Here is a 26,900-nt window from a genome sequence, read left to right as displayed (position 1 = left end):
CCAATGATTCTTAATATCCAGGTAATTTGAGTATTACATGGTTAAGGAAGTCCGGAAGCCCAACCCACAAACCATAAATATTGGTCAGTAAGGGATATTATTTATATTGTAGGAGCCCTTGACTCTGAAGAGTGCTAACGTTTAACTATTTAGGGCATCGGTGATATAGACAGTGTTATGGTTAAGCTTTCAACTCTCAGGGCATCCACTAAAAGGTCACAAGTCCAATGTGTGAACACTTCATTAACTATTGGTATGAGAATTGTATAATTTGTATCACTGAAAGTTTTGTATGAGGTAATGGAATAAAAAAAACATACATGAATACATATAATAGAAATACAATTGAAGCAGTAATTTTAATGCCCGGGCTTTAGTCAGATATCGATTTTCGGATTTTCCACTATACTGCAATATGTTTAAGGGTTGATATGAAATAAAAACTCAACATCAAGTGATCAGTCATCGTACTAGAAATGTTTAACCAATTCCCAGAGGCCTGCGTAGAAGTTGATGACTTGTTTGAAATTCAGATCACTAACATTGAGGTCACTAGCTATGTAAATATTGTAAGCTACTTTATTTCAATACTCCAAAGACCCAACATATAAATATTCCCACACAGTTTGAAAACCATGTTTGCAGAAGGCAAGGCCTTCAACATTGATTGATGGTAGGTGGGGAATTTAGTGTGGCATAATGGGTGAGTATCTGCCTTAAATGCATGGCAAACTTGTGGAAATGGTTAGCGGAATACCCTCATTTAAACAACTTTTTTGTGTCAACTATTTTTTCCTTGATTGCAGCAAGGTATATAGCTGTATATGTGAAGGTGGTATGTAACAATTGCTTGGTGTTGACGGCATTTATGTAACACATAAACATACCCAGTTATGGTTCAGCGGTTCTTGAGATGCAACTATACAACATTATTGTGAAACGGTAAAAACAAGTAGTTCTTGACATTTGCAAACAATGTTAACTTGAAGAAATACAATATCAAAACCATTTAAAAGAAAAATAAAAGCCATTGATTTTCACTCAGTTCCCCACAATTAACGTTCAAAGTTTCACATCAATTCTGTTATTTCATATTTACACAGCATCAGAGAAAATAATTATTCCGCCATAGCCAGTACCTGAGAGCCATTACCCCTTGATTACAACAATAATACGCATGCTCTTTTACATGCAATAATGTGATCAAGTTCAAGTCTGGTCAAATATTCGTTCCATTTTTTTTCTCAACAAACAATCCCGTCCATAATTGTTAACATTTACTGCAAACCAGCAGGCCTGCGGTACCTAAGAAATTGAAATTTCATGCATGTTGAATATAAAAATAAAACATATAACATATCATTCTGAGTGCATTTCAAAATCAGTTTAGCAGACAAGCACACTATAGTATTGGTTGTATCAAATCACAAGTTAGATTACATCAAGACAGCAAATTACGTTCCATGATTTATGGCATGAAACCAATACATGTGTAAATACATAAGAGAAATGAACAGAAGAACACAATTAAGTTATTCCCAAGTGCACCACAGGTCTGATAGTCAAACAGTTCAAGGAATCTTAACCACACAGTTCCCTGTGAAAATTCATCAATCATATTGTATGTTACAATACAGTATAACCCGTTATTTTTAACATAACATGCTTCATGCTATAGGATTCACACAATTTATAAGTTTCCCCTAATACTTTTTTGTAGCGTCACAAGTCAATGCGTTCAGTCACAACAGTTCATTATATAAAAAGGGGCAGGTTTAAAAGTTGCATCTGAGTCTATAAAGCAGACCAGTCCTATTCATTTGCTTAAAAAGTTACCTTTTCATGTTTATGTTTTTGTTAATGAAACTTGACTGCATTATAATATATTTTTCGATTTATTTAAAAAACCTATTAGGTGAAACTTAACTTGTGGGCCCTATGACTTTACGTTAACAGACCCCAAATGATAGCTTCCCTCTATAACAAAGTTATTCATTGTTCTTTGGCGTTAACATGAAAGCATCTTGTTACCGAGCCTTCAAGGTGTTTGGATATCCTTCTATCAACTTTAATAATAGGTAAACAGCCCATTGTGGCTTTAGACAACAATGAGAGGCTCCCGGAGAGGCTAAAAATTTCAGTGGTATACTAACTTTTATAATCTGCGTTCTGTGACCTGAATACATAGAATAGATAGAAAATAATACAACCATAGATAGAAATAATAAATTATTGTAGATAGAAATGATATACAACTTTTGTCCCAATTTCACTAGTTTGGTCACATTGAGTGACATTTCAATATAGCGGATTGCCTATATTATAGCATGTGATGACATACCTGCTTATTCGTATGTATTTTGTGTGAAATAAGTTTCTGCGGATAACGTGTTGAGGAGTTTTTAGGAGGTGGGCCCGTTATTGCGAAGGGCCTTCTTCCGAATTACAAAATTGAGCATATTCCAAAGTTTAGGTTAGGGTTTGAGTTATGCTTAGTTTCAGAATAACACCCCTTCACTAGTTAGGAACCGGACCATGTTTAGTGATATAACATTATATGTAAGGCTGCTAATCAAATATCATTCAATTTCATAGGATTTACTAATATGCTACCAATACTTTCATCCTCGTGCAATACATTCTACCAGTTAAATGTTATTCTTTAAACAAGAAACCAACTTCTAAACACAGGAAATTGCCTGAAAGTTTATCGCTCTGATGTGATGACACTTTCACATTTTGGAAAACATTTCAAATTTCCCCCTTCTTGATGATAACATAAGTTGTAGAACTATGAGTAAATATTGATTTAGTGTTATGCCCAGTATAAAGACATAACACTTGACAGAGCCATGCAGATAAATAGAGAATGAGAAGCTGATTTAATTTCACTCTTCCTGTGCAGCATTAAACTCTTATGAATCACTTAAGAAAATAAACTTAACTACTATGTATATTATACTAGAATAACAGAAAATACACTTTCTATAATTATAGTAAATTCAGTCTCTCAAGTAGTTTAAGAGCTCCAAAGAAAAAGTACAACTAGTGCATGTAAAATATTATATATTTTACTCTATTTTATGCGGTCTGTGACTTCTATGAAGGTCAAATTATTGTAAGAGCTGTGTAAGTAAACATTTTCGCGCGATTAAATTTCCGAGCTTTACCAATTTTGAACTGTTTTACTTGTATTAAAAATGTGCGATTCTATGCTTCCTTAAAGTATTGTGTCATTTTGATGTAAGCTTTTGAAAAATGCATAACAATGGCACCTGAAACAGGAAGTAGGTCAGTGAATAGTAATTTGACGATGTCTTAGCCTTCCAAACTGGGAATAGGTGTGTCAACTGCCCCAGTACTAACACAAATATCTGATCGTCAATGTGGGATATTTGCGAAATCTTGTTTAAACACAAAGTACTAAGTAAATGGACATTATTTTCAAGGCCTTCCCATTTGATCCATTTCCCATTGTTTATTACAGAAATACGGCACTATTGCTCTTTTCCTTACCTTGTTCATATACCCTTCCATTTGGTAGTTTATCAAAGCGTTTCAAAAGAAGCTATTACCCACAATTCTCTTACGCTACATATGTTAAAGGCCCAATTACAAAATGTGATGTGTAGGGAGATCAAACTGGACCCTGCCTACACTAAGAAGTGCCTTATTTGATGATGTTGTGGCGGAAACTATCTGGTAGCGAGCGTCTAAGGCCTCTTGTGGCGTGGCGTGGGCGTGCGGCCAATCCGCACAGTCTTACGAATACTGGTCACACTAATCAGTCCGGTCCTGCTGCCTGATCAGAAAAAACTACCGAGTCAGGCAGCATGTTCCCGAGTCAGGCAACATGGTATCCCACAATGCAATGCTCTCTTTCAAATATAGCATCTTTTAATATATTGGTTTAGAGTAAAGAAGTAGGTAAAATATATAAAATTATCAATGGATGTACAATTAGTAGAAATTGTATTGTTATTGAAATTATTTTCTTCCCGGCGGAATTTTTTTCACCCGGTGAAAAATTGTCAACTTACATGTAGCTCATGTGTGTCAAGGTAAAATTTCCACCGATCTTCTATAAAATCACCATGAGCAATTAGTCCTTAGTCTCTCAAATTCGGAAGGGTTACCAAAGCCTGTGTTGCCTGACTTGGCAACATGCTGCCTGACTCGGCAACATGCTGCCTGACTCGGGAGTATTTCCTGATCAGGCAGTCGGACCGGACTGCTAATGAGTCAGGCAGGGAGTCGGATCTATGTTGTTGTTCTTGATCATTTATTGGGAGTTATGGGCAGATCCAAGTGATCGGATTCCGGAGCGGTTGTAGTGGAATTGGTGCAGAGAGAGGTAACCAACCTACCTCGAAGGCCGCAGGGTACGAAATAGTAAAGAATGATCGGCGCACCGGTTTATATACCCTGATATCACGTGATCCCAAATAACTGAAGGGCGCCATCTCTCTTCTGAATCTATTTCCGCTACAATATGGTATTTAAGCAATGTAGCTGTAAGCTTTTGTTAGCAAAGCGCCTTTCCAATTGCAATCAACCCCTAAAATAGCCTAATATGGAAATAACTTGTATAGCAGCTTTTATTGCGATACCTTTTACAATCGATGCAATTTATGAATAAATTAACTATCCAATCTTACATCACTTTTATTCAATAAAAAGGAAAACAAAAATATACAGGTCTAGATCAGTGCCCCATGTTGATGGTGGCACGCAAGACATAAGTATAAATTCACACAAATCCAAGACATGTTATATAAAAAGGCATATAATATAAAAATTACAATCAGAAGAGTAAAAAGAGCAGCCTAAAACAGACCAGACACCCAGATTAACAATATCAAAATATTAGATTTCTAAAAACGGTGGACAAATCCAAGAAGGCTCTTGTTTTGAATGAAAAATACTGAAAGATGAAACAATAGCCAGTTTTGAAAGATTATCCCTGAATATTTTGAAGGATGTCGGGTGATTGCACAGGTCCAAGATATCTTTTAACCGATGAATATTGTCTGGTGTAATATATCCTCTTTAACCGACTTCTAAACAAATAAGACTAACTTCGTAACCAGAGTCTTCAATGTCAGCGACCAGGGGGGGGGGGGGCATATTTATTGCACTTTCGAACATGAGCTTTAGCAACGTTGAATTCAAAAGGGACAGTGAGCTCAATTATGACTAATTTTTTAATGTTTTTCCAAAAAAGACAAATGTCAGGAACCAGGTTTGTAGTTGAACATTCAAAAGGAATTGTTGTGGGGGAAGGAATGTTAGTTGCTCTGGTTACCAAGTCGGACAAAATTTGGGGAGGATTAACATCATTAATAAAGCCCAATATAATGGTTTTGACAATATAACGAGAATGTTGTTGTGTCTCCATGTGAACCGACCTTTTTCAATCGAAGTTTTGCAATGGTTAAGCACGTGGTGGAGGGTCTCACGGTTCCCGCAAGCTCTGCATTTATCAGATGCTGCTTTGCCCCATCGTTTGAGAGTGGTCTTATTATTCATTGTGTCACCAAGGGCATTGACCAAAAATGTTAGGACACCGTGGGGAAGATTGTAAATAATGCTCTTCCAATGGTGACATGTTGTTTCTAGAGCAAGAAGATCGAAAAATCGCCCTTGAACAAGGAGGGTTTTAACATGCGAGTGCCGCATTTTTTGAACTTGATCCTTCAAATAGGTTTTAGCATTTTTTTGAATAGTTTTGAGTGGATTGTCAACAGATTTATTTACAATTTAAAAACCGATTCACTTTCATGAGTAATAGATTTTTTTCTTTGTTTTGGATTGTTCCCTATTGAAACGAGTGTCGAGACAGTGGTTGACAAGGGGACCTCCTTTAACTCTAGAAGAGATGTGGGCTGTTAAATGAGCTTCACGGTACAGATCCGAGATAGATTTGATGTCTAAACCTTTTGGCATGTGAACGAAAGCCATGGTGCCAGGTTGGGGAATACGAAAAATGTCTTTAAATACCTGTTGGCAAGGGCATCCAGCTTTTCAAGATGGGTTGCGCACATGTCATTCACAGTAAGCTGATACCTCAAGGATGGAAGCAAATATTGCACATAAATGCGAATGTTGTATTCAACACGAATGGGGGAGTTTTTGATGTTGTCTAGGCCCGATGTCAACATCTGTCTGACATACTCGTAAATAACAGATTCTTTGTTATTAAAAGTGATAAGAGACCCTAAAAATTTATGGGATTCAGTTTTGACTGAAGGTATAGTAGTCTCACCCAACTGATAAAGCAAATCGGATGACGAGCCACGGACAAGTGACAAAGAACGACATTTTGCAGGTTTGAGTTTCAGACCCATCGTGGCAGTAAGCGAGGTGATTTTGGATATCAAACGCTGGTGAGTGCGCTTATTGCCTGTGATGAGGCAGAAATCATCAGAAGTATAATTAGATAAATTTTCATCAATTTTAGTTAAAATAAAGTTAATTTGCATATTTAAATCAAATTTTTATAAAACCTTTAGAAATTTGTTTATCCTCCCGGTGGAATTTTTTTCACATGTAGCTCATGTGTGTCAAAGTAAAATTTCCTAAAATAGCCTAATATGGAAATAACTTGTATAGCAGCTTGTATTGCGATACCTTTTACAATCGCTTGAATTTGTGCAAATGCAACAAATTGTTGGACCCACAATTTCAATTGATGCAATTTATGAATAAATTAACTACTGTATAATTAGGTAAATAAAATTATGCCAGACAGATGGAAGTAAACAAATAGATAAATACATTAACTTCTAACAATTCAGGAACCCCTGGGTAAATTCAATTAACTCCGATATGTTATTTCATTTCAGGTACAACTTTTTTTTTGAGGCAATTGGCAATAATTACTATATACATATAATGGTAGCAGCTTTTTCTGCTGCTTGCTTTTGCTCTTTGTTTCTTCTGATAAAAGCATAATTTCCTACTCTACTTTTCCCGATGGCTATACATAAAGACAATTCGCTTTATTACCTGCATATCAAAAGCACTCCTAACCAAACCATACATTTGCCACACACAACAATATTAATCTATAGAAATATATGTTAAAAACATTTTCTGGAAATTACCTTTGGCAAATGAAAACATTTTTGTCGATAATATTGTTAACATTTTGCAAACAAATGTTTACATCAGGAATTCTGTAAATATTCGCAACAAAGTATCGCTCGCCTTTAGCTTTTGGTAGCTGCAAACTTGTTGATGTCATGGAACAAAATATCCTATGAATATTCATCACTGTTTTGGAGATGTCCTTTACATCTCAGAAGCTTTCAAAATTGAAAAGAATTTTATTCTCAGTAGAGACAAACATTCAAAAATTGATGTCTAGGTCGGGCAAAAATAACATGAATATTCATCAATGCTCTGTACGGGACACAATAATGAGGATAACTTTGCGATCACGTTCATGAGGTTGACAACTTCGTACCCTTAGGGCATCAATATATCTAGGCCATATAGACAGTTTTGTGTTGATGCCATTGACTGCTTATTAGATCTAAAGTCTGCACAAAAAGTAACTCAGCTGTTATAAATACGCCTATAGATTCAGAACTAATAATTGTTTTCACAATATTTCAACATAGCGAGAAGGATGATTTATTTACACGCTTTTTGATACCCCATTCGTCAAATGTTGTTCAATATTAACAACACACAGCGGAACACAGAAGTGTTTTTAGAGAAAAATACCCGAATTTAAAAGTTGCAGTTTACAGCGATCAATGGTTATAATGCCAGCACTGTAAACACGTAAAGTCCGCCATTATCTTCGCGCTTACTTCAAATCAATACAAACAACTGCAACTTTTAAATTAGGGTATTTTTCTTTCAAAACACTGCTGTATTGTCAATATTGAGCAAAACTGTGACAAATGGGGTATCAAAATGCGCGTAAATAAATCATCCTTCTTTTTATGTTGAAATATTGTGAAAACAGTTATTAGTTCTGAATCTATAGGCGTATTTATAACAGCTGAGTTACTTTTTGTGCAGACTTTAGATAATCATGATAGGACTGAACATACATACAGAATCTATTGAGGATGGGGAAACAGTGGCAAAACCAATGGGACCATGACAAATTTAGTATTGTAGTAATGGTTTGGAATACCATGGCATGAAACTTTTATCCGTTATTTCTTTTGGAGTAAAACTTTTGGTGGAGTAAAAGGGAAGGGTGCGGCTGTCAATCGGTCGCGGAATTTTAAGATATAAACAACCACTTTACAAGAGAGATCCCCGACTGTTTCCGTAAGACTGTCACCACCTATTTCCAATGATTAGTGACAAAACCATCACATTTGAAAACAATGTTACATGCATTTTAAATTCTAAATGACCATGAATTAATGCAATAAAACTCAATCAATATATCTAGCCGAGTCTTGCAATAACATTAAAGGTTAATTAGTACCAATCATTCATGATCTGTTAATGGATGGGGTAAGGGCAAACTTAAAGATTCAAAAATAACATCACTAGGTAATGACCGGACCAGTTCAAATGTGCATTTATTTTGGAAGGTTCATGTTTGTTTTCTATTTTGGGCCGCTTTTTCCGAAATTTGATATTTTGGTGATATTTCAAGAAAGCGACATGCCAAACACAAATCTTTTGGCACATACTTTGTTATTGTTAATACAACTTTTTTCTGCATAACTACGTTACAATTCGTTGTGGTGATTTAGTAATATTATAAATTTTGTGACTGCATTTTGGCGTTTTTAATCCCTTTTAAGCTTACTGATCTAATCGTCGGCTTTTGCAAACAACAGAATGCAGATTGGCTCTGAATAAGTATCGTATTCCTCTCGCCGAGTTTTTTTATGATATAATTACTTTGAATTCCGTGTAACAACCCACAATTTACATCTGATTTCAAGGTTCAATGCTGCTTTCGGAAAAGCCGTTGTCTTCGGTGCTGTATTAATATCTCAAAAAAGTGCACGACAACGTTTATACTTCCCGCATTAATGATCCGTTGACTGTACAGTGATTAAATCACTATACAATCAACGTATACAAAGAATTGCCTACACGTCAATGAACTCTATATTATATTTAAAGTTTTTGATTATGTAGTCAAATCCAATGAAATTCTACTCACTTAGACAGTTTCGTCTTCCTGGTCGGAAGACTTCTTCAGTAATGCGATGATCCACTGGTTTTCCCGCGAGACTTCTAATCCCTAGGGTGCACAGTTCTTAGTAGTGGATCATATATGTGATTTAGAGAATATACACCTTCATCGCGATTTAGCGTCTCCTGCCCCCTCTTTCTGATCCATAATGCCTCGCGTATCCATCTTGTGTGTTTATTTGAGTCCTTTTCGAGAATCTTTGCCCCCTCCCAGTCAATGACATGGGAGGTCACTCCACGCCTTTATTGTACAACCAAGATTCACAAAGAGGGCAACCCAGTTCGCCCCATTGTAGACTACACCGGATCAATAGCATACCAAACTTCTAAGGCACTCGGCGAAATCCTTGCCCCAATGGTTGGAAAAACGGAGCACCATGTTGTGAATTCCCGCCAATTAGCGGAGGATCTAGCAGGGGTTTTCATCGAAGAGGGGGACATCTTTAATTCACACGATGTCGTGTCCTTATTTACCAACACCCCGATTGACAAGACACTTAGTATCATCAAGAACCGCCTGTCAGATGACAAGACATTGAAGAACAGAACTAATTTGAACGTTGATGACATAATGGAGTTACTGGAGTTTGTGTTAACGACAACATACTTTTCGTTCAGGGGGACTATATACAAACAAAAGTTCGGAGCCGCCATGGGGAGCCCATGTAGTGCAATCATCGCCAACATATTCATGGAATGGCTCGAACAAGAAGCTATTGCCACAGCACCCATGGAGTGCAAGCCTAAGATGTGGAAGAGATATGTTGACGACATCCTGGAAATCATCAAAAAAGAGACTACGCAACAACTCACGGAACATCTCAACACAGTCGACCCCACTAAGAACATCAAGTTCACGCACGAAGAGGAAGAAAACAACCAGATACCGTTCCTTGACACCCTCATTATCAGGAAGGACGATGGATCTGTGAAACTGTTAATCTACAGGAAAAAGACTCACACAGATCAATAGCTGAACTTTTCGTCGCAGCACCCTCTCCATCAAAAAATAGGGGTGGTTAGAACCTTACTTGACAGGATGGAAAACATTATCACTGAGGAGGAGGACAAACAAGAGGAAGAAAACAAAATAAGATCAGCGTTAGCGCAGTGTGGCTACCCTAAATGGTCCATCGATAAGGCAAAACAACAAATTCAAAATAAACAGACTAAGGTGAGCAGGAATAGTAAAGACAGTGCGGATCGGTGCAAAGGAATGGTTGTCATTCCCTATGTGCAAGGAGTCTCTGAAAGGTTGCAAAGATCTGTCAAAAAGAAAGGTATCAGCACGGCCATGAAGCCCCACAACACCCTCAAGAGATTGCTTGTGCATCCTAAGGACAAGATCGACTCCTCACAATCCTGCGACTGTGTATACGAAATCCCTTGCCAAACTTGTAAGAAATCATATATCGGCGAGACAGGGAGAAAATTCCAAACAAGACTGAATGAACACAGAAAAGACACTGAAAAACTCAAAGATGTTAAATATACCAGAGCAAAAAGAAAAGAATCCGTCACTGAACAGCATAAGTCGGCCATCACCGACCATGTAGCACAGGAGAACCATGTCATTGACTGGGAGGGGGCAAAGATTCTCGAAAAGGACTCAAATAAACACACAAGATGGATACGCGAGGCATTATGGATCAGAAAGAGGGGGCAGGAGACGCTAAATCGCGATGAAGGTGTATATTCTCTAAATCACATATATGATCCACTACTAAGAACTGTGCACCCTAGGGATGAGAAGTCTCGCGGGAAAACCAGTGGATCATCGCATTACTGAAGAAGTCTTCCGACCAGGAAGACGAAACTGTCTAAGTGAGTAGAATTTCATTGGATTTGACTACATAATCAAAAACTTTAGTTTACTTCACAATCCTGATTAATTTGTTTCAAGCTATATTATATTTATTTGGTAAGTATGACTTCAGGTATAGACCCTTTATGCATCTTCCGTGCTTTCTATTACGTAGGATCTTTACCCACAGGCATGTGGCCGGGGCATATGCCAATATTGCGTAACGCCAGATATGAATATATTTCTTTGTCACTGAGTAGGATGTAATAGTTGGGTGGCCGAGCAGTCTAAGGCGTTGTAATTGATTTCTTTGATGCTTCTCTGATCGTCGCTGGTTCGAAACCTATTTTTATATGTTATTATTTCATCTTTTTTCAATATACTGCTTCATTTTTCCAGCGTAAAGAAAGTCCGCAGTTATGTAACCCGTCCTACGCCAACACCTGATCTTGTTATGACAATTTGATTGAAAGAGTCGTGTGCAGAATCTTGTTAGCTCCAATTTGATACCCTTGCTAGCAAACACTCTAAATTGAACTTTTGAAAATGCACAAACGTTCATTTACTGGTATCAATCTTCGTCAATTTAGAGTATTTGCTAGCAAATTGGGTATCAAATTGGAGCTAACAAGATTTTGCCACGACCCTATCAATCAAGTTGTCATAATAAGATCAAGTTTTGGTGTAGGACTGGTTACATAACTGCGGATTTTCTTTATTTGAGGGGTTTATATAACATAACCTACCATTTGATTGCATTTCAAAATCAGTTTTGCAGACAAGCACGTAGTGTTGGTTTTGTCATATAGTTAGATAACACTAAGACAGTTAATAACGTTCCATAATTTATGGTATGAAACGACCACACATTAAAATATATAAGAGAAATGAACTGAAGAATGCTATCAAGTCCTTATTCCTAAGTGTACCATAGTATTGATTGTCAAAGTTTTTTGGAGTGAAAATTCATCAATCATGTTACCGTAGTAAAGCTGTTAACAAAGCATGCTTTGGTTTAGCAGACACCGAAATAATAGAGAGATTGCGATGTTCCATACGCGGCACGTGGACCATACGTTTTAACGTATGTTTTTACGTACGTTAATACGGTGTTAAATATTGCTAGTCTCGGTTCCAAACTGGATTGTCGTAAAACCAGCATATTTTAACGTGGAACGTACGTTTTAATGCTATGTTGAGTCCAAAATGTGAAATCGCAATGTCATTTTTTATACGCATAGTATCACACACATTTCAATAGGTAATCTCTGCGTATGGAAATCGCGTATAAATTTAGTCAATTTTTAACACATCGCTGTACCTTTATTATAATGATTTGTTACAAACAAGAAGGATCATAATAAAAATTAGACTTTCCTTCGTATGTTCATTATCCTTGACTGTCTTTAACATATTGTAAAATGGGCAAATTTTGTGCATTTTCAACGATGTATCTACGTTCATTTTCGCACGTACAAGAATTTGACCCCCGAATTTCATCTATAAATAATACTTGGTCCTTAAATATATGTAATTACTTTCCATGTCATTGCCCAGCAAGTCACTGCCACGGGAAGAATAAATACCCTCGATACAAATATCTATATCAAAGACAATCTATTATTCACAGAAATAATATGTGCTGTAATGTGACTGACAGTAATTCTTTAACTCATACATGTATTTGATTTGTACGTATTGTCATAAAACACTTGAGACTTGAAGAGCAGTGATTCCATTTCACACCACACTTTTTGAGATCCAATTATTATTGCCTCGTATATCCAGGTAACCCTAAGAAAGTAAAAACAAAGCACACTGTCTCTCAATGGTCTGGATTCTGCAATATGATACAACTAGATAAATTAAACCACAGCAAAGCCACATCTGCTACAAAATACTTCATTTATATGTAAGCCGCGTTTTAAATATGATATGTTCACCTACTGGAATATATTTCCCAGTGTATAAATACAATGATAAAAGGTCAAATTACCCAAAACAAAAGAAGATATCCAATAACGAACATTCTCCAAACTGTCACAGATTGATCTGTTTTTCATTAGCTTTTCTTGAAAAAAAAAATACAATGCGCAAGCTGGTTTTGTTTCTTTTTGTTTTGTGTAATTATATGTTAAGACGAAAGTATCTTGTTATGGAAGTACTGAGCCTTCAATGTGTTTGAATATATCCCTTTATCAACTTGATAAGAAAAACGTCATGTTTGGCATTAAGAAACTTTTCGATGCTTAAAGTTTGATATAACACTTCTAAAATCTGTCTTCTATGACCAGAATCCATTTGATACTCAAAACTGCAGAAATGAAAAAATATCAATTTGGATCCCAATTCCATTATTTTGGTCCTATTGAGTGACATTCCAATATGGATTGTAGCATTACTTGCGTTGATATGCCCGTGGTTATGTTTAGGGTTTGTTTAATTAAGAATAAACCAATCCTTACTCAGTTCAGAATAAGGAATAACTGGTGAGGAACCGAACCATGTTTAGTACTATAACATTATATATACGGCTGCTACCCAAATATCATTCACTTTCTGAGGATTTACCAATATGCTACCAATACTTTCATCCTCACGCTATATATTCTACCATTATTTATGTATGAGACAGAAGAGTTGGGCGGTAAGTTCTATGAATATAGTAAATCCATCTGAAATGTTGTACTTGATCGTGATATGGGGATTTCTCCATCATAGTATGTAAATTTAATACTCAAATATCATTTCATAGGATTTACCAAATATGCTACCGATACTTTCATCCTCGTGCAATACATTCTACCAGTATTTTGATGAGGCAGAACATTCTAGCTGAATATAATATATTATGCTACAGTTATCTGAAATGTTGTATTCGACCGTGATATTAGGATTTTTCCATCATTTTCTCAAGCAATACTTGAGACTAGCCACCAAAACCCCGAATATACTTATAGGTTAATGAACGCGTATTACTTATTGGGAGAGAAATTAGACAAAATAATGCACGCGAGCTGATGTTGATGCGTCTAATGCACGAGCCCTGAAGGGGGGAGTGCATTAGACGCATCAACATCAGCGCAAGTGCATTATTTTGTCTAATTTCTCAAGCAATAAGTAATACAAGTTTATTAATCTATTTCATACACGAGAAGAAAAAAACACGTGATTTTTCCTTTTTTATAATAACAAATTATCACTAAAAATGTTGGAAAACAGAACCAAATATAAATGCATCAGCCCGCCCGAAAAATTAATCAATCCTACGCGACGCGAATGCGCGCGAAACACTGCGCGTAGTACGGGTAGTGCACAATATACACACTCAATGCATGTTTCGTACTTTTCTAACAGCTTTTTTGATTGGCTGCTTTGATATCTTAGTCTGATGTGATGATTCTTTCACATTTTGAAAAACATTTCAAATGTTACCTTCTTGTTGATGATAAGAACTAGGAGTAAAGTTGATTCAGTGGTGTATCCAGTATAAAGACATAACACTTGATAGGGCAATACAGATAAATAGAGAATGTGAAGCTGGTTTAATTCATTCCCCTTTTCCTGTGCAACATTAAACTATTATTTATCATTGTGTAAGTTTAAGTAAATATATATGTTATACAAGAAGAACAGATAACACATTATAGTAAATTCAGTGTCTCAAGCAGTTGAAGAGCTCAATAAGAAGCTCCAGAAAAATGAAGTAGTAGTGAAACGTAAAATATTTTATGAGATCTTTGACTCCTATGAAGTTCAAAGTGAGGGCTTAAAGCCAGTACCATATATCCAAAATTACATGTCACTCTTTTCGGCACAACATGAACGGTTAATTCTGCCCTCCATAATAAATGTGACTTTGGGGTATATACATGGTCATTTGCAGCTACTAGCGTCTGTTATACGTGACCATACATATACCCAAAAGCCATTTGTATAATAATGGTGAGCAAACGTAACCGTCCATTTCTTGCCGAAATGAGTGACATGTAATTTTGGTCATAGATGGTTCTGGCTTTAAGCCATCGAAAGTATAGTAACCGCTGTATAAGTAAGCTGAAGTATGCATTTTCGCGCGATTAATTTTCTGAGTCAAGTTACCACTTTTTAACTGTTTTACTTTTTATAATTTGTGAACCTATGATTCCTAGTGTTTATTTTTAAATTGCAAGTTTTTGACAAAGGCATAACGTAATAAAAGTACGCGAAGTCATATAATTAATGCCGGCAGCAGGACAGTACATTTGGCGATGTATGAGCCATGCAAACTGTGCTGAGAATATATATCTACATCATCTACCCCAATACCAACACAAATACCGTAAACGTTCGCCTAATGGCGCTTTTGGATTCTTAGAAATGTGAGAGCGCCATCCTTGTAAAATCTCAACAGCATTAAGGATACGTGTATGTTAAATTGAGCAACCTGGACATAATGCCTCAGAAAAAATATCGTGACATGACCCAATACTTTAGGTCACTAGGTTAGTTGCTAGAGCAGCAGATGTTTTTGGGTTTCTTCAGGTATTCTTTCTCAAAGTGCCATTTGACTTAATTTGTAAATCGATTCATACGTTATACCTAACTCATTTTGGTAAATCTTTTTATAACATTGTAATTTCTTCATATTTTTTTTTTATTCTTCAGTTCAAAATTACACTCTTCTATTGTCTGACCCGTTAGCTCAGTCGGTAGAGGGTGCGCCTTGAATGGTGAATGGTACTTGTTCGAATCTTGATTTCTACTCCCACTTTTATGTGAAGAAGGGTCAAGAAAAGTTTTTGGATTTTGTCCCCATTTTACGAACGAATATTGTGATTTTTTTTTTTTTTTTTTTTTTTTTTAGAATAATAGGCACTGCGAACAAACGGCAACAAAAACCGCTGACAAAATTTGCTCCACCTGCTGCCTATCAATGCGTGATATATTCCACTACATTTAACAGTAAAGCGAGCTTCAGACTCCGAGAATTGTACGTACAATATTGTATGTACAATATGTACGTTATTTAATCTATTGCCATTCTATTTCCAGTAATATTTAAGTTCTAACGAATGTTTGATGACGAAAAATCGATAATATGTTACATACAATATCTAGCAGAAATATAATATCGATTTTACGTCATCAAACACGACATATCCGAAAAAGTGTCTTTGTGCATGATTATAGGTGCTTTGGTTCAAAACTTAAATTTTCAAAATGGTGGCGGCGGCCATTTTGGATTTTGGCCTCTAGCGAAAAATGCCGGGATTTTCGCGAGGGACATGGTGGCTAATTTTTTTCTAAATGGTCCATAGAATACGAATCAATCGTCAAACCTTACTAGCCAGAGAGTGGTCACCAAAGTGAACTTTTTCCCCTAACTATACGTAACTCCGTGATGGTATCGAAACCAAGCACTGTTTGTATGGCGATCATTACGATCACGCTATTTTGGTATGCCTTTTTTCTATACTGATTGTTTCGATCGTGGTTCATTACTTTTAAAGCGCGTGATCCCGTTGACAGAGTAACATTACGTAACTTTGATACCGGGCTTCGATACTGAATAGTTGTTGAGTGCACATAATATGGAAAGCCATTGGGGTATTGCGTGCCTTCCAAAGCGCCTTATAACATGTTCTCATTGTGTTGTGGAATCCTAGCCAGTATTCAATGATAGCTATAGAGGCCTTGCGTTTATCGATTGGCTCCAAACAAAGGATTTGAACCGGTTTCTTCCCCGTAATCATGGCGCAGTGCAGTCCATTCAATGAAATGTTGTCATCAACTTATTTGATCGTAGTGCATTTTGATATGTGTGTGAGACAAACTGTCGCGGTAGATGCAATCATGCTTTTGTTGAATGCATTTGAGTAGTCCGCCATATTTACGGGATGATACGTCATATGCACAGCCTCTATTCAGTTGGTCGTTGTATGATTTTGTTCGTTCACTCATTCAAATTTTATTTATATCATTTGAAGACTGAGCCTATTATGATACATCCTCCGTGGAACAGTTTCAAACAAATATAGCTAGGGATTATTGGGGCAGAGGTTATCTTTTGAATCCTCTTAGAGGGCTATCATTTTTTCGGAAGGGGGTCCCAAATTTACAAAAAGTCTGCGTCAATAAAATTTCATTTCGGCAACAAAAAATTTATGATCCCAAACCCCAAAATTGTATTGAAATCAGTCTTTTTGAATAAAATAACACACTTTCTGTGGTCATCGTGTGACTCCCTACATTTTGGTCATAAAACATTTTATGACCCCTCCTATTATTCTTTCCAAGACTTTATGACCCCCTGTATATTTGGGACCCCCTTCGAATAAAATGATATGCCTCTTATGACCACTGATGCATAGGCAAGGACACTCGCGCGAATTGAAAGACTTGTCGCACACGACAGTTCGTCTCACACACATGACAAATGCTTATACAATTAAATAGGTTCATTACAACATTTGATTAAAATGAAACGATAAAAACAAAGCATGAAAAAAGACGCATATAAGATAAAATAATAAAATTATATAAACAATGTTAAAGATAAAATAGAGAATAAAATTTGCTCAAATCAGAAAAAAACACATTGACAGGCATCATAATCTGTCAGAAATTACTACATCATGACATGAGATTCGAACCATCAATCTTTTCCACAAGTTCTCTTTATCCTCGCACTATAGTCTAATGCTCTGCTCACTGGGCCACAACGTATCAGGTGAATGATTATCGCATTATCATGAACAAGTTTGTTCGATCTTGTTCATAATTGTATGTGTCGATAGGTTTCACCCTTTTAACTACACGTACCCTTAATGATCAGTGATAATAGTCGACTTTTACAGGGATGGCGCTCTCTCATTTCCATGCACTCCATAGCGCCATTAGGCGAACGTTTACGGTATATCATCCTTTGTCATCGTTAAATGCAAGACTCGAAGGATATTGGCAAACTCTTGAATAAACACAAGTACTAAGTGACTTTATTTTCAAGGCGTCCCATTTCACCCATTTCACATCGTTTATTACAGAACAACCAATGCTCTTTTCTGTACCATATTCGTACACCCTTAATTAAAACATGAGCATTTTTTATCAAGTCATAATGTAAGCGTGTCAAAAGAAGCTACCTTACGCTACTAGTATTATTGACTTGCTATTAAAGGCGCTATTACAAAAAGCGGTGTGCGAGAATATAAAACCAAACCTGGTCCACATTAAGAAGTACCTCATTCGATAAAACTAGTTAATCTTCAGTAGTTAATGATATTGAATTTAAACAATGTAACTGTTTATTTTTGTTACCAGTGGTGTTTCCACTTGTAGGTTACAAAGTGGTCTTTCCACTTGCAGGATTTAAATGTTCACTTCATGCATAAAGAACTTTTTGAAGTAAATGTCGAATAATTTACCAATAGACCACGCACTTTAGTCGGATAGAATTTGCTTATGAGTGTAAAGCTTGGTATGACTTACATGTTTTGCTTTAATATTGACATATGATGTATATTGGATAAGAATATAACGGGTGCCCACTGGCACCCTTGAGGAATTCATGATCAAAATTTACATAGGGGTCAAATTTCAAAATTGTTTCGATTTTGTTAAAACCTATTGCAAAATATTATCCATATTACAAGGATTCAGAAAATATAGAGTTTGACCTACCTACGGCCAATCAGTCTGGAGTTATTGGCGAAAAAGTCAAAGATTGCAATTTGGACTCCATAGGGTCAAACACAGAAAAGGTCTCAAAATGTCTGTATTGTCTGCAAATTGTATTCCGAGTTACAGTGTAAAATGTGCGTGAAGGTCGTATTCATAGGTACCTCAATTTGGTGCAACATGTATCTCATTTGATAGCGCCAGTCAAACACTTTTTAAACCAATCAATAATCCTATTGCTGAAGATAATAATAAGCTTCTCCCTATTTACATCCTTAAATAGCTCTAGTCTTTGTTTGTTTTGGCTAAATCCTGTTCAAGTGCTGGGTTACAAAGCATTGAATTTTGTCTAGGTATGTATATATAATCACCAATTAATAATGAGAGGACATTCCTGAACCTCGTTGACTTGGGGATGATTTGGAATGACCGCCAATTATCTCAAAAGTAAATTTCACTCAAAATGCAAATGCATGTATTATTAAAAACGGATGCCTTATGGGGACACAATCTGCAGGGACCACAGATATCACTGCATGCGTAATGCTATGGGCAATCTATCATATCATTGGACAATTTTAGATGAATTTAGATCACGAAAGATGTATTCTAACAGCTGTTTTGTCAAAACTAGATGTTTTCTTATTAAGTTGAATGGGGAAAGATAAAAAAGTTGATGGGCAATGACATGGAAATATTTTAAGGACCAAATTCTATTGTAAGTATTAGTTATAGATGTTAGGTCAAATGTTCGTACACATTATATACAGCCTGTCTAAAAAAAATTGTGCAAGTGAAAAGCGCCTTCTGTGACAATTAGAAAATACCGTTGTGACATGATGCTTACATCAACGTCAAGGGCATAGTCTTAGCTCTCAAATAATGTTTGTTCTGTTCAAAATGCAAATGCATGTATTATTAAAAACGGATGCCTTATGGGGACACAATCTGCAGGGACCACAGATATCACTGCATGCGTAATGCTATGGGCAATCTATCATATCATTGGACAATTTTAGATGAATTTAGATCACGAAAGATGTATTCTAACAGCTGTTTTGTCAAAACTAGATGTTTTCTTATTAAGTTGAATGGGGAAAGATAAAAAAGTTGATTGGGGAATTTTCAAACATTGTATGACTCAAGATACTTTCAACTTTTGCATTTATAGTTTGTTAAAGAAAATCTTCCCCTGCAGGCCAGTATAGTCAGATAATCTACACATGTGTGACAGTTTGGAGAATTTCATTGTTTATCTTCCTTTGTTTTGGGTAATATGACCTGTTTTCATTGGATTACACCCGGAAATATATATCCAAATGTGAAATATCGTATTTGAAATGTGTCTTAAGTGAAAGTGTTTTGTAGCAGATGTGGCTATGCTGTGGTGTGATCTGCCCTATTTAGTTGTATCATAATTGCAGAATCCAGACTACTGAGAGACATTGATCTTTGTTTTTACTTTCTTAGGGTTGCCTGGATACATGAGGCAATGATTATTAGATCTCAATTTTACAACCGCAGCAGTTGTGCATAAAACGTGTGACATAGAATCGATGCTTTTCCAATATTCAAGTTTGTATTACAATGCTCACATTACAGCACATATTATTTCTGTGAATAATACATTGTCTTTGATAGAGATATTTGTTTCGAGGGTATTTATTCTTCCCGTGGCAGTGACTTGATGGGCAATGACATGGAAATATTTTAAGGACCAAATTCTATTGTAAGTATTAGTTATAGATGTTAGGTCAAATGTTCGTACACATTATATACAGCCTGTCTAAAAAAAAAAATTGTGCAAGTGAAAAGCGCCTTCTGTGACAATTAGAAAATACCGTTGTGACATGATGCTTACATCAACGTCAAGGGCATAGTCTTAGCTCTCAAATAATGTTTGTTCTGTTCAATTTGCTTTTTTAAATCTCGAGATATGTTTAGTTAACAACGAAAGGGTAAAATCACAATTGTGCCACTTTTACTAGGGAATAGGGCAGTAAATGTAAACCAATGGTAGCTGATGTTGATGCGTCTAATGCACTCCCCCTCTTCGGGGCTCGTGCATTAGACGCATCAACATGGGCGCGTGCATTATTTTGTCTAATTTCATTAATTTGTCAAATTTCATAACCTTATCTAAGTTCATTAACATAAGTGTGCAGTATATGTGTGTCTTTTACCCAACATGTCTTGAGTAACAAAGAGAACAGTATTTACCTTAATAAAATGCCGGTATTTAATTTTACAGCAGAATGTGAAATATTTATCTTTTAATTATACCTGTATCATGATAAAACAGTAAAAACAATTGTGTATTGTTTTGCATTTGTAATTGATGCATTCTTTTGATTTCACGAAAGAACTCTTTGTGGGTGAACCCTCGTTTTGAGATAAGCGTGTAAAGGGTCAATTAAATACCTCATGGTTTTGCAAAAACAAAACAAACAACAAACACCCAGCTTTGTTCTTGTAACATATTTAATAACAAGCATGTCCTTAAAATGATGTGCAAAAGTGCTCAGCATTGTTTATACTGCACTCTATAATATGCAAACGATACTCATAGGAATAACCTCAACAGCTCGCACTATTCCAATCTTGTATTCTCTGTATATACCTCTAGCCTGCGGATAAGTCCATATTATAGCCATATTTCTGCTGCTACTTCAGGATGCTGTTGTCATAGATAGCCTCTTACTATTCACACCATTATATCAATAAATTGATGACATTTGTGACTATGGAGAATTCAATTTAACACACCAGTGTTATAATGAAAGACAGAGATAAAAAGACTAAATCGCGTCTAATGTCACTGTCAATCAAATTCCCTACGATCCTTGATTGGTTAATAGCGCGTAAAAGGAAGACGATTTATCTGGTGCCGATCGGAGGAAATAAATAGCAGAAAATAGCAACAAAAAAAATACGTACTTTTACAAGTCAAAAAGCAACTTTTCTAGGCATTGTTGACATGGTGCCTTCGGGAAAGAAAATTTCCTATCTAACTTTTGAGATGGTTTGTATGTTTGAAGGTGCAAAATTAACAATAAGGCGCCTGATTATACCGCCGCGTTCAGCAGCTCGACACTTGTAAACAAACCGTGCTTGATTGACAGATGACGTCAGACGCGATTTAGTCTTTTTTTTATCTACTACAGTTAGAAGCTTTTAGGAACAAAGTGCCTATACATTCCAAACTGTTTTGGTTGTTTTGTGTCGGGGGGATATGTGCATGTGGGTTATATGTAAGATGTGTCAAACGTTAGGGGCTGGGTTTTTTTTTTTTTTTTTTTTTTTTTGCTTCTCAATTTATTTTTATTCTTATATCTGTAAGTCTTGTCCACCTACCTCTGCTCTAAGTAAACTGGCTTCAAAAAGAAACTTATATTTTTTCGCAAGGTCATATCTTAAAATCCTGTCTATAAAAATGAACAAAAATTATAAACATACTAAACTATTACTAAACATATGTCAGTAACCAAGCAGTTGTCCAACTGACACAACAGCAAAATGCACTGACATGGAACACCTTCATGGACCACATTCACAGCCCAACAGATTTCTTTGGCTGGGTTCCAATTATTCGCCTGTGAATGTGGTCCCGGAAGCTGTTCTGTGTCAGTGCATTTTACTGTTGTGTCAGTTGGACAACTGCTTGGTTATTGACATGTGTTTAAAGTAGAGTATTGAAGTAATCCTGTGTGTAATATTTGTTCATGTACAGGTGAATAATTGGAACCCAGCAAAAGAAGTCTGTTGGGCTGTGAATGTGGTCCAGAAAGGTGTTCCATGTCAGTGCATTTTGCTGTTGTGTCAGTTAGACAACTGTTTGGTTACTGACCAGTGTTTAGAGTAGAGTATTGAAGTAATCCTGTGTGCGATTTTTGTTCATTTTTATGGAGAGGATTTTAAGATATGACCTTGTGAAAAGATATAAGTTTCTTTTTGAGGCCAGTTTATATCAAATCGATAGCAGGCCTGCTGAATCAGTTTTCATGGCTTAGAAAAACAGGGATATGATAACCAAAGAAAATTGCTGATCACAATTTCCACCACGTAACTGCTCTCCAGGGCTAAAAGTCTCCTACCTACCTCTAGAGACCATAAAACAAAACAAAAAACCTAAAATGCATTAACATCCACCATATGTAGGTGTACGTCATATTCACTGTTACCTGGCTGCTTCAGACCTGCTCTCACAAATTGAGAGGAAAGTTGCAAATTCTGTTGTTTTCTATTGCTTTGTGACATGTTCAATAAGCCATATCTCATTTTCTTCCCTGGCAACTCTCCACTCATTTAGCGAGAGCAGGTCTTGTATATCAGAAACATTGATGGTTTGCTGATTAGAATCTGACTTCCTTATTGCAGTTGGGCCTCAGTGGCAAAATCCCTAGTCCTTATTGTTTGGCAGTATGTGTGGGTGTGAAATGTACTCCCTTTTAATTATGCACCTCAAGCTATATACCTGGACATAATAACCATTTATTAAATGTAGGTCTGACATTAAAAAGCTATTGAAAAGCATTCTAACTTCATTGACATCTTGATTGATGTTGGCAAAGTATTAATCCTCTGATCACACATTTTACTCATGTGTTATTTATTATGTATTGACAATAGCCAATAAAACTGTTAATGTTGTGAATTTATGATGTAAATCTAGTATCAAGTCTTTGTTATGAACCATACATTAAATGCATACATTCATGAATCTAACATCTTGTCTGTATTTTTACACTTAGGTTATAATGTAGTATGTTTTGTTTTTCCACGATACAATGATTCCAAAGCTTTGAAGGAGGATTTAGATTGAAGAAAAACAAGTTAAGCGATAAGCGTGTACTATGTGTTTACTACCAAAACATGTTGATATTATTGTACTAAGCTAAGCCACCCACTAACTTACATACATGATTCAGCATCCAATTGACTTCAATGCTATCATCTAGATTTTAAAGAGCACATATACTATGCTATATATAATGCTTTCATCAGTAAATGTTCAAATTGGCGCTAATACTATCCTCAGTAATGATGTGTGTTAATCTCCTAATTATCTCTAACAATGCTATCTTCAGTAGAAAGCATGTATTTCAATGTCCAAATTATTACTGACAATGCTATATTCAGTAGATAGCTTGTATTTCAATGTCCAAATTATTACTGACAATGCTATATTCAGTAGATAGCATGTATTTCAATGTCCAAATTATCTCTTACAATAATATTTTCAGTAGACAGCTTGTATTTCAATGTCCAAATTATTACTGACAATGCTATATTCAGTAGATAGCATAAATTTCAATGTCCAAATTATCTCTTACAATACTATCTTCAGTAAATAACATGTATTTCAATGTCCAACTTATTACCGACAATGCTATATTCAGTAGATAGCATGAATTTCAATGTCCAAATTATCTCTTACAATACTATCTTCAGTAGATAGCATGTATTTCAATGTCCAAATTATTACTGACAATGCTATCTTCAGTAGATAGCACATATTTGAATGTCCAAATTATCTCTAACAATGCTATCTTCAGTAGATAGCTTGTATTTCAATGTCCAAATTAACGCTGTCAATGCTATCTTCAGTAGAAAGCATTTATTTCAATGTCTAAATTATCTCTAACAATGCTATCTTCAGTAGATAGCATGTATTTCAATGTCCAAATTATCGCTGATGATGCTATCTTCAGTAGATAACATGTATTTCAATGTCCAAATTATCGCTGACGATGCTATCTTCAGTAGATAGCATGTAATGCAATGTCCAAATTATCTCTGACAATTCTATCTTCATTAGATAGCATGTATTTCAATGTCCAAATTATCTCTAACAATGCTATCTTCAGTAGATAGCTTGTATTTCAATGTCCAAATTATCTCTAACAATGCTATATTCAGTAGATAGCATGTATTTCAATTTCCAAATTATCTCTGACAATGCTATCTTCAGTAGATAGCACATATTTCAATGTCCAAATTATCTCTGACAATTCTATCTTTATTAGATAGCATGTATTTCAATGTCCAAATTATCTCTAACAATGCTATCTTCAGTAGATAGCTTGTATTTCAATGTCCAAATTATCTCTAACAATGCTATATTCATTAGATAGCATGTATTTCAATTTCCAAATTATCTCTGACAATGCTATCTTCAGTAGATAGCACATATTTCAATGTCCAAATTATCTCTAACAATACTATCTTCATTAGATAGCATGTATTTCAATGTCCAAATTATCTCTAACAATGCTATCTTCAGTAGATAGCTTGTATTTTAATGTCCAAATTATCTCTAACAATTCTATCTTCAGTAGATAGCATGTATTTTAATGTCCAAATTATCTCTGACAATGCTATCTTCAGTAGATAGCATGTATGTCAATTTCAAAATTATCTCTGACAATTCTATCTTCAGTAGATAACATGTATGTCAATCCTCAATAAGAGGATGGAGCAAAAACTGAAAACTGCACAGTATAGCATGGAAAGATGTATGCTGGGCTTCACCAAAAAGCAAATGACAGGAATCTTTGGTGCCAACTTGGGGAGGCTTTCGCCCTGCAGTGGGCTGAATACGGCTGATGATGTCAATATCCAAATTATCGCTGATAATGCTATCTGCAGTAGATAGCATGTATTTTAATGTTCAAATTATCGCTGACAATGCTATCTTCAGTAGATAGCATGTAATAGTGATGTAATGCAATGTCCAAATTATTTCTAACAATGCTATCTTCAGTAGATAGCATGTATATTTCAATGTCCAAATTATTTCTAACAATGCTATCTTCAGTGGATAGCATGTATTTCAATGTCCAAATTACCTCTAACAATGCTATCTTCATTAGATAGCATGTATTTCAATGTCCAAATTATATCTAACAATGCTATCTTCAGTGGATAGCATGTATTTCAATGTCCAAATTACCTCTAACAATGCTATATTCAGTGGATAGCATGTATTTCAATGTTCAAATTATTTCTAACAATGCTATCTTCATGTATTTCAATGTCCAAATTATCTCTAACAATGCTCTCTTCAGTAGATAGCATGTATTTCAATGTCCAAATTATCGCTGACAATGTTATCTTCAGTAGATAGCATCTAATGCAATGTCTAAATTATCCCTGACAATTCTATCTTCAGTAGATAGCATGTATTTCAATGTCCAAATTATCGCTGATAATGCTATCTTCAGTAGATAGCATGTATTTCAATGTCCAAATTATCGCTGACAATGCTATCTTCAGTAGATAGCATGTAATGCAATGTCTAAATTATCGCTGACAATGCTATCTTCATATATTTTTTATGACTAAACAGTTATTTATGCTTGAGGGACGCTTGCAACCATTCTATTAATGTACCCCTAATGTGAATGCCATGTTTAGTGGGGAATAGCACATAGAACTTGCACAACTTTGAACCAATCAGTGAACAAGGATGTATTAATGAAGTATAATAATAATGCATGCAATAGGATTTTTGAGGAATGACTTTGTCATGGTATGAAATAAAACTTTTTTTTTAGATACACAATCGTAGGATTTTAAGAATGTTCAAATCTGCATGCTATAATGAATTATAAAGTGTTTGCTGTGTCTGGTAATTATGAGAATAATTAATTAATATTAATTAAATCGGGTTATGCTTTGGAATTCACACTACATGACTGATGCAGTGTGCTTCTTATAAATTATGCATGGCAAGTATGGGTTCGTGGTGATGATGATTGAATTCATGTCAAATCCGTAGACTGTGAAACCATAAAATTCATACTTTATATTATTATGTAGTGTATACAGTCTAAGCGTATATTGCTGTTTGCTTGAGTTATACGTGAATGGCTTGATTATGCCATTCTTTCTTATAAGAAATTAATTATATTTAACATTTGAGGGCACGGTGGCTCAGTGGTTACGGCCTTGGACTCTGAGAGCTTGCTCGATGTGCGTGGGTTCGATTCCCCGTCCCACCACCGTGTTGCGCTCTTGGGCAAGGCGCTTTTCCTCGCTTGCCTCACCCCACCCAGGTGCAATGGGAAGGCGGTTTGAGGCTGTATACGGCATTCAGCGCTATATAGTATATAAATATCTACATTTATTTATTTATTTATTTGGTATGATTGAGTGTTTAATGGCTGGCCTAATTCTTAGGAAGTACGTTTCCATGTCATGATATTTATACTTCCTGAATATGAAGAAACAGAAAGTACTAAGTATACTTCATTGT

The 26,900-nt window shown here is 35.7% G+C and overlaps 1 protein-coding gene across 1 annotated transcript; it reads left to right on the top strand.

Annotated features, from left to right (window-relative positions):
* The first annotated feature begins 9,397 nt into the window (after positions 1 to 9,397).
* Positions 9,398 to 10,153, top strand: LOC140154763 (uncharacterized). The gene has a single exon (XM_072177331.1). The coding sequence runs from the start codon at positions 9,398 to 9,400 to the stop codon at positions 10,151 to 10,153; it is 756 nt and encodes a 251-aa protein (XP_072033432.1).
* Positions 10,154 to 26,900: the final 16,747 nt, after the last annotated feature.

This window comes from Amphiura filiformis, chromosome 1, assembly GCF_039555335.1.
Source record: "Amphiura filiformis chromosome 1, Afil_fr2py, whole genome shotgun sequence".
Taxonomy (NCBI): Eukaryota; Metazoa; Echinodermata; class Ophiuroidea; order Amphilepidida; family Amphiuridae; genus Amphiura; species Amphiura filiformis.
This window is presented reverse-complemented; position numbering and strand designations above follow the sequence as displayed.

Bases quoted from the DNA above. Each gene is read 5' to 3' on its own strand.
- LOC140154763 (XM_072177331.1), top strand. From the start codon at position 9,398: ATGACATGGGAGGTCACTCCACGCCTTTATTGTACAACCAAGATTCAC.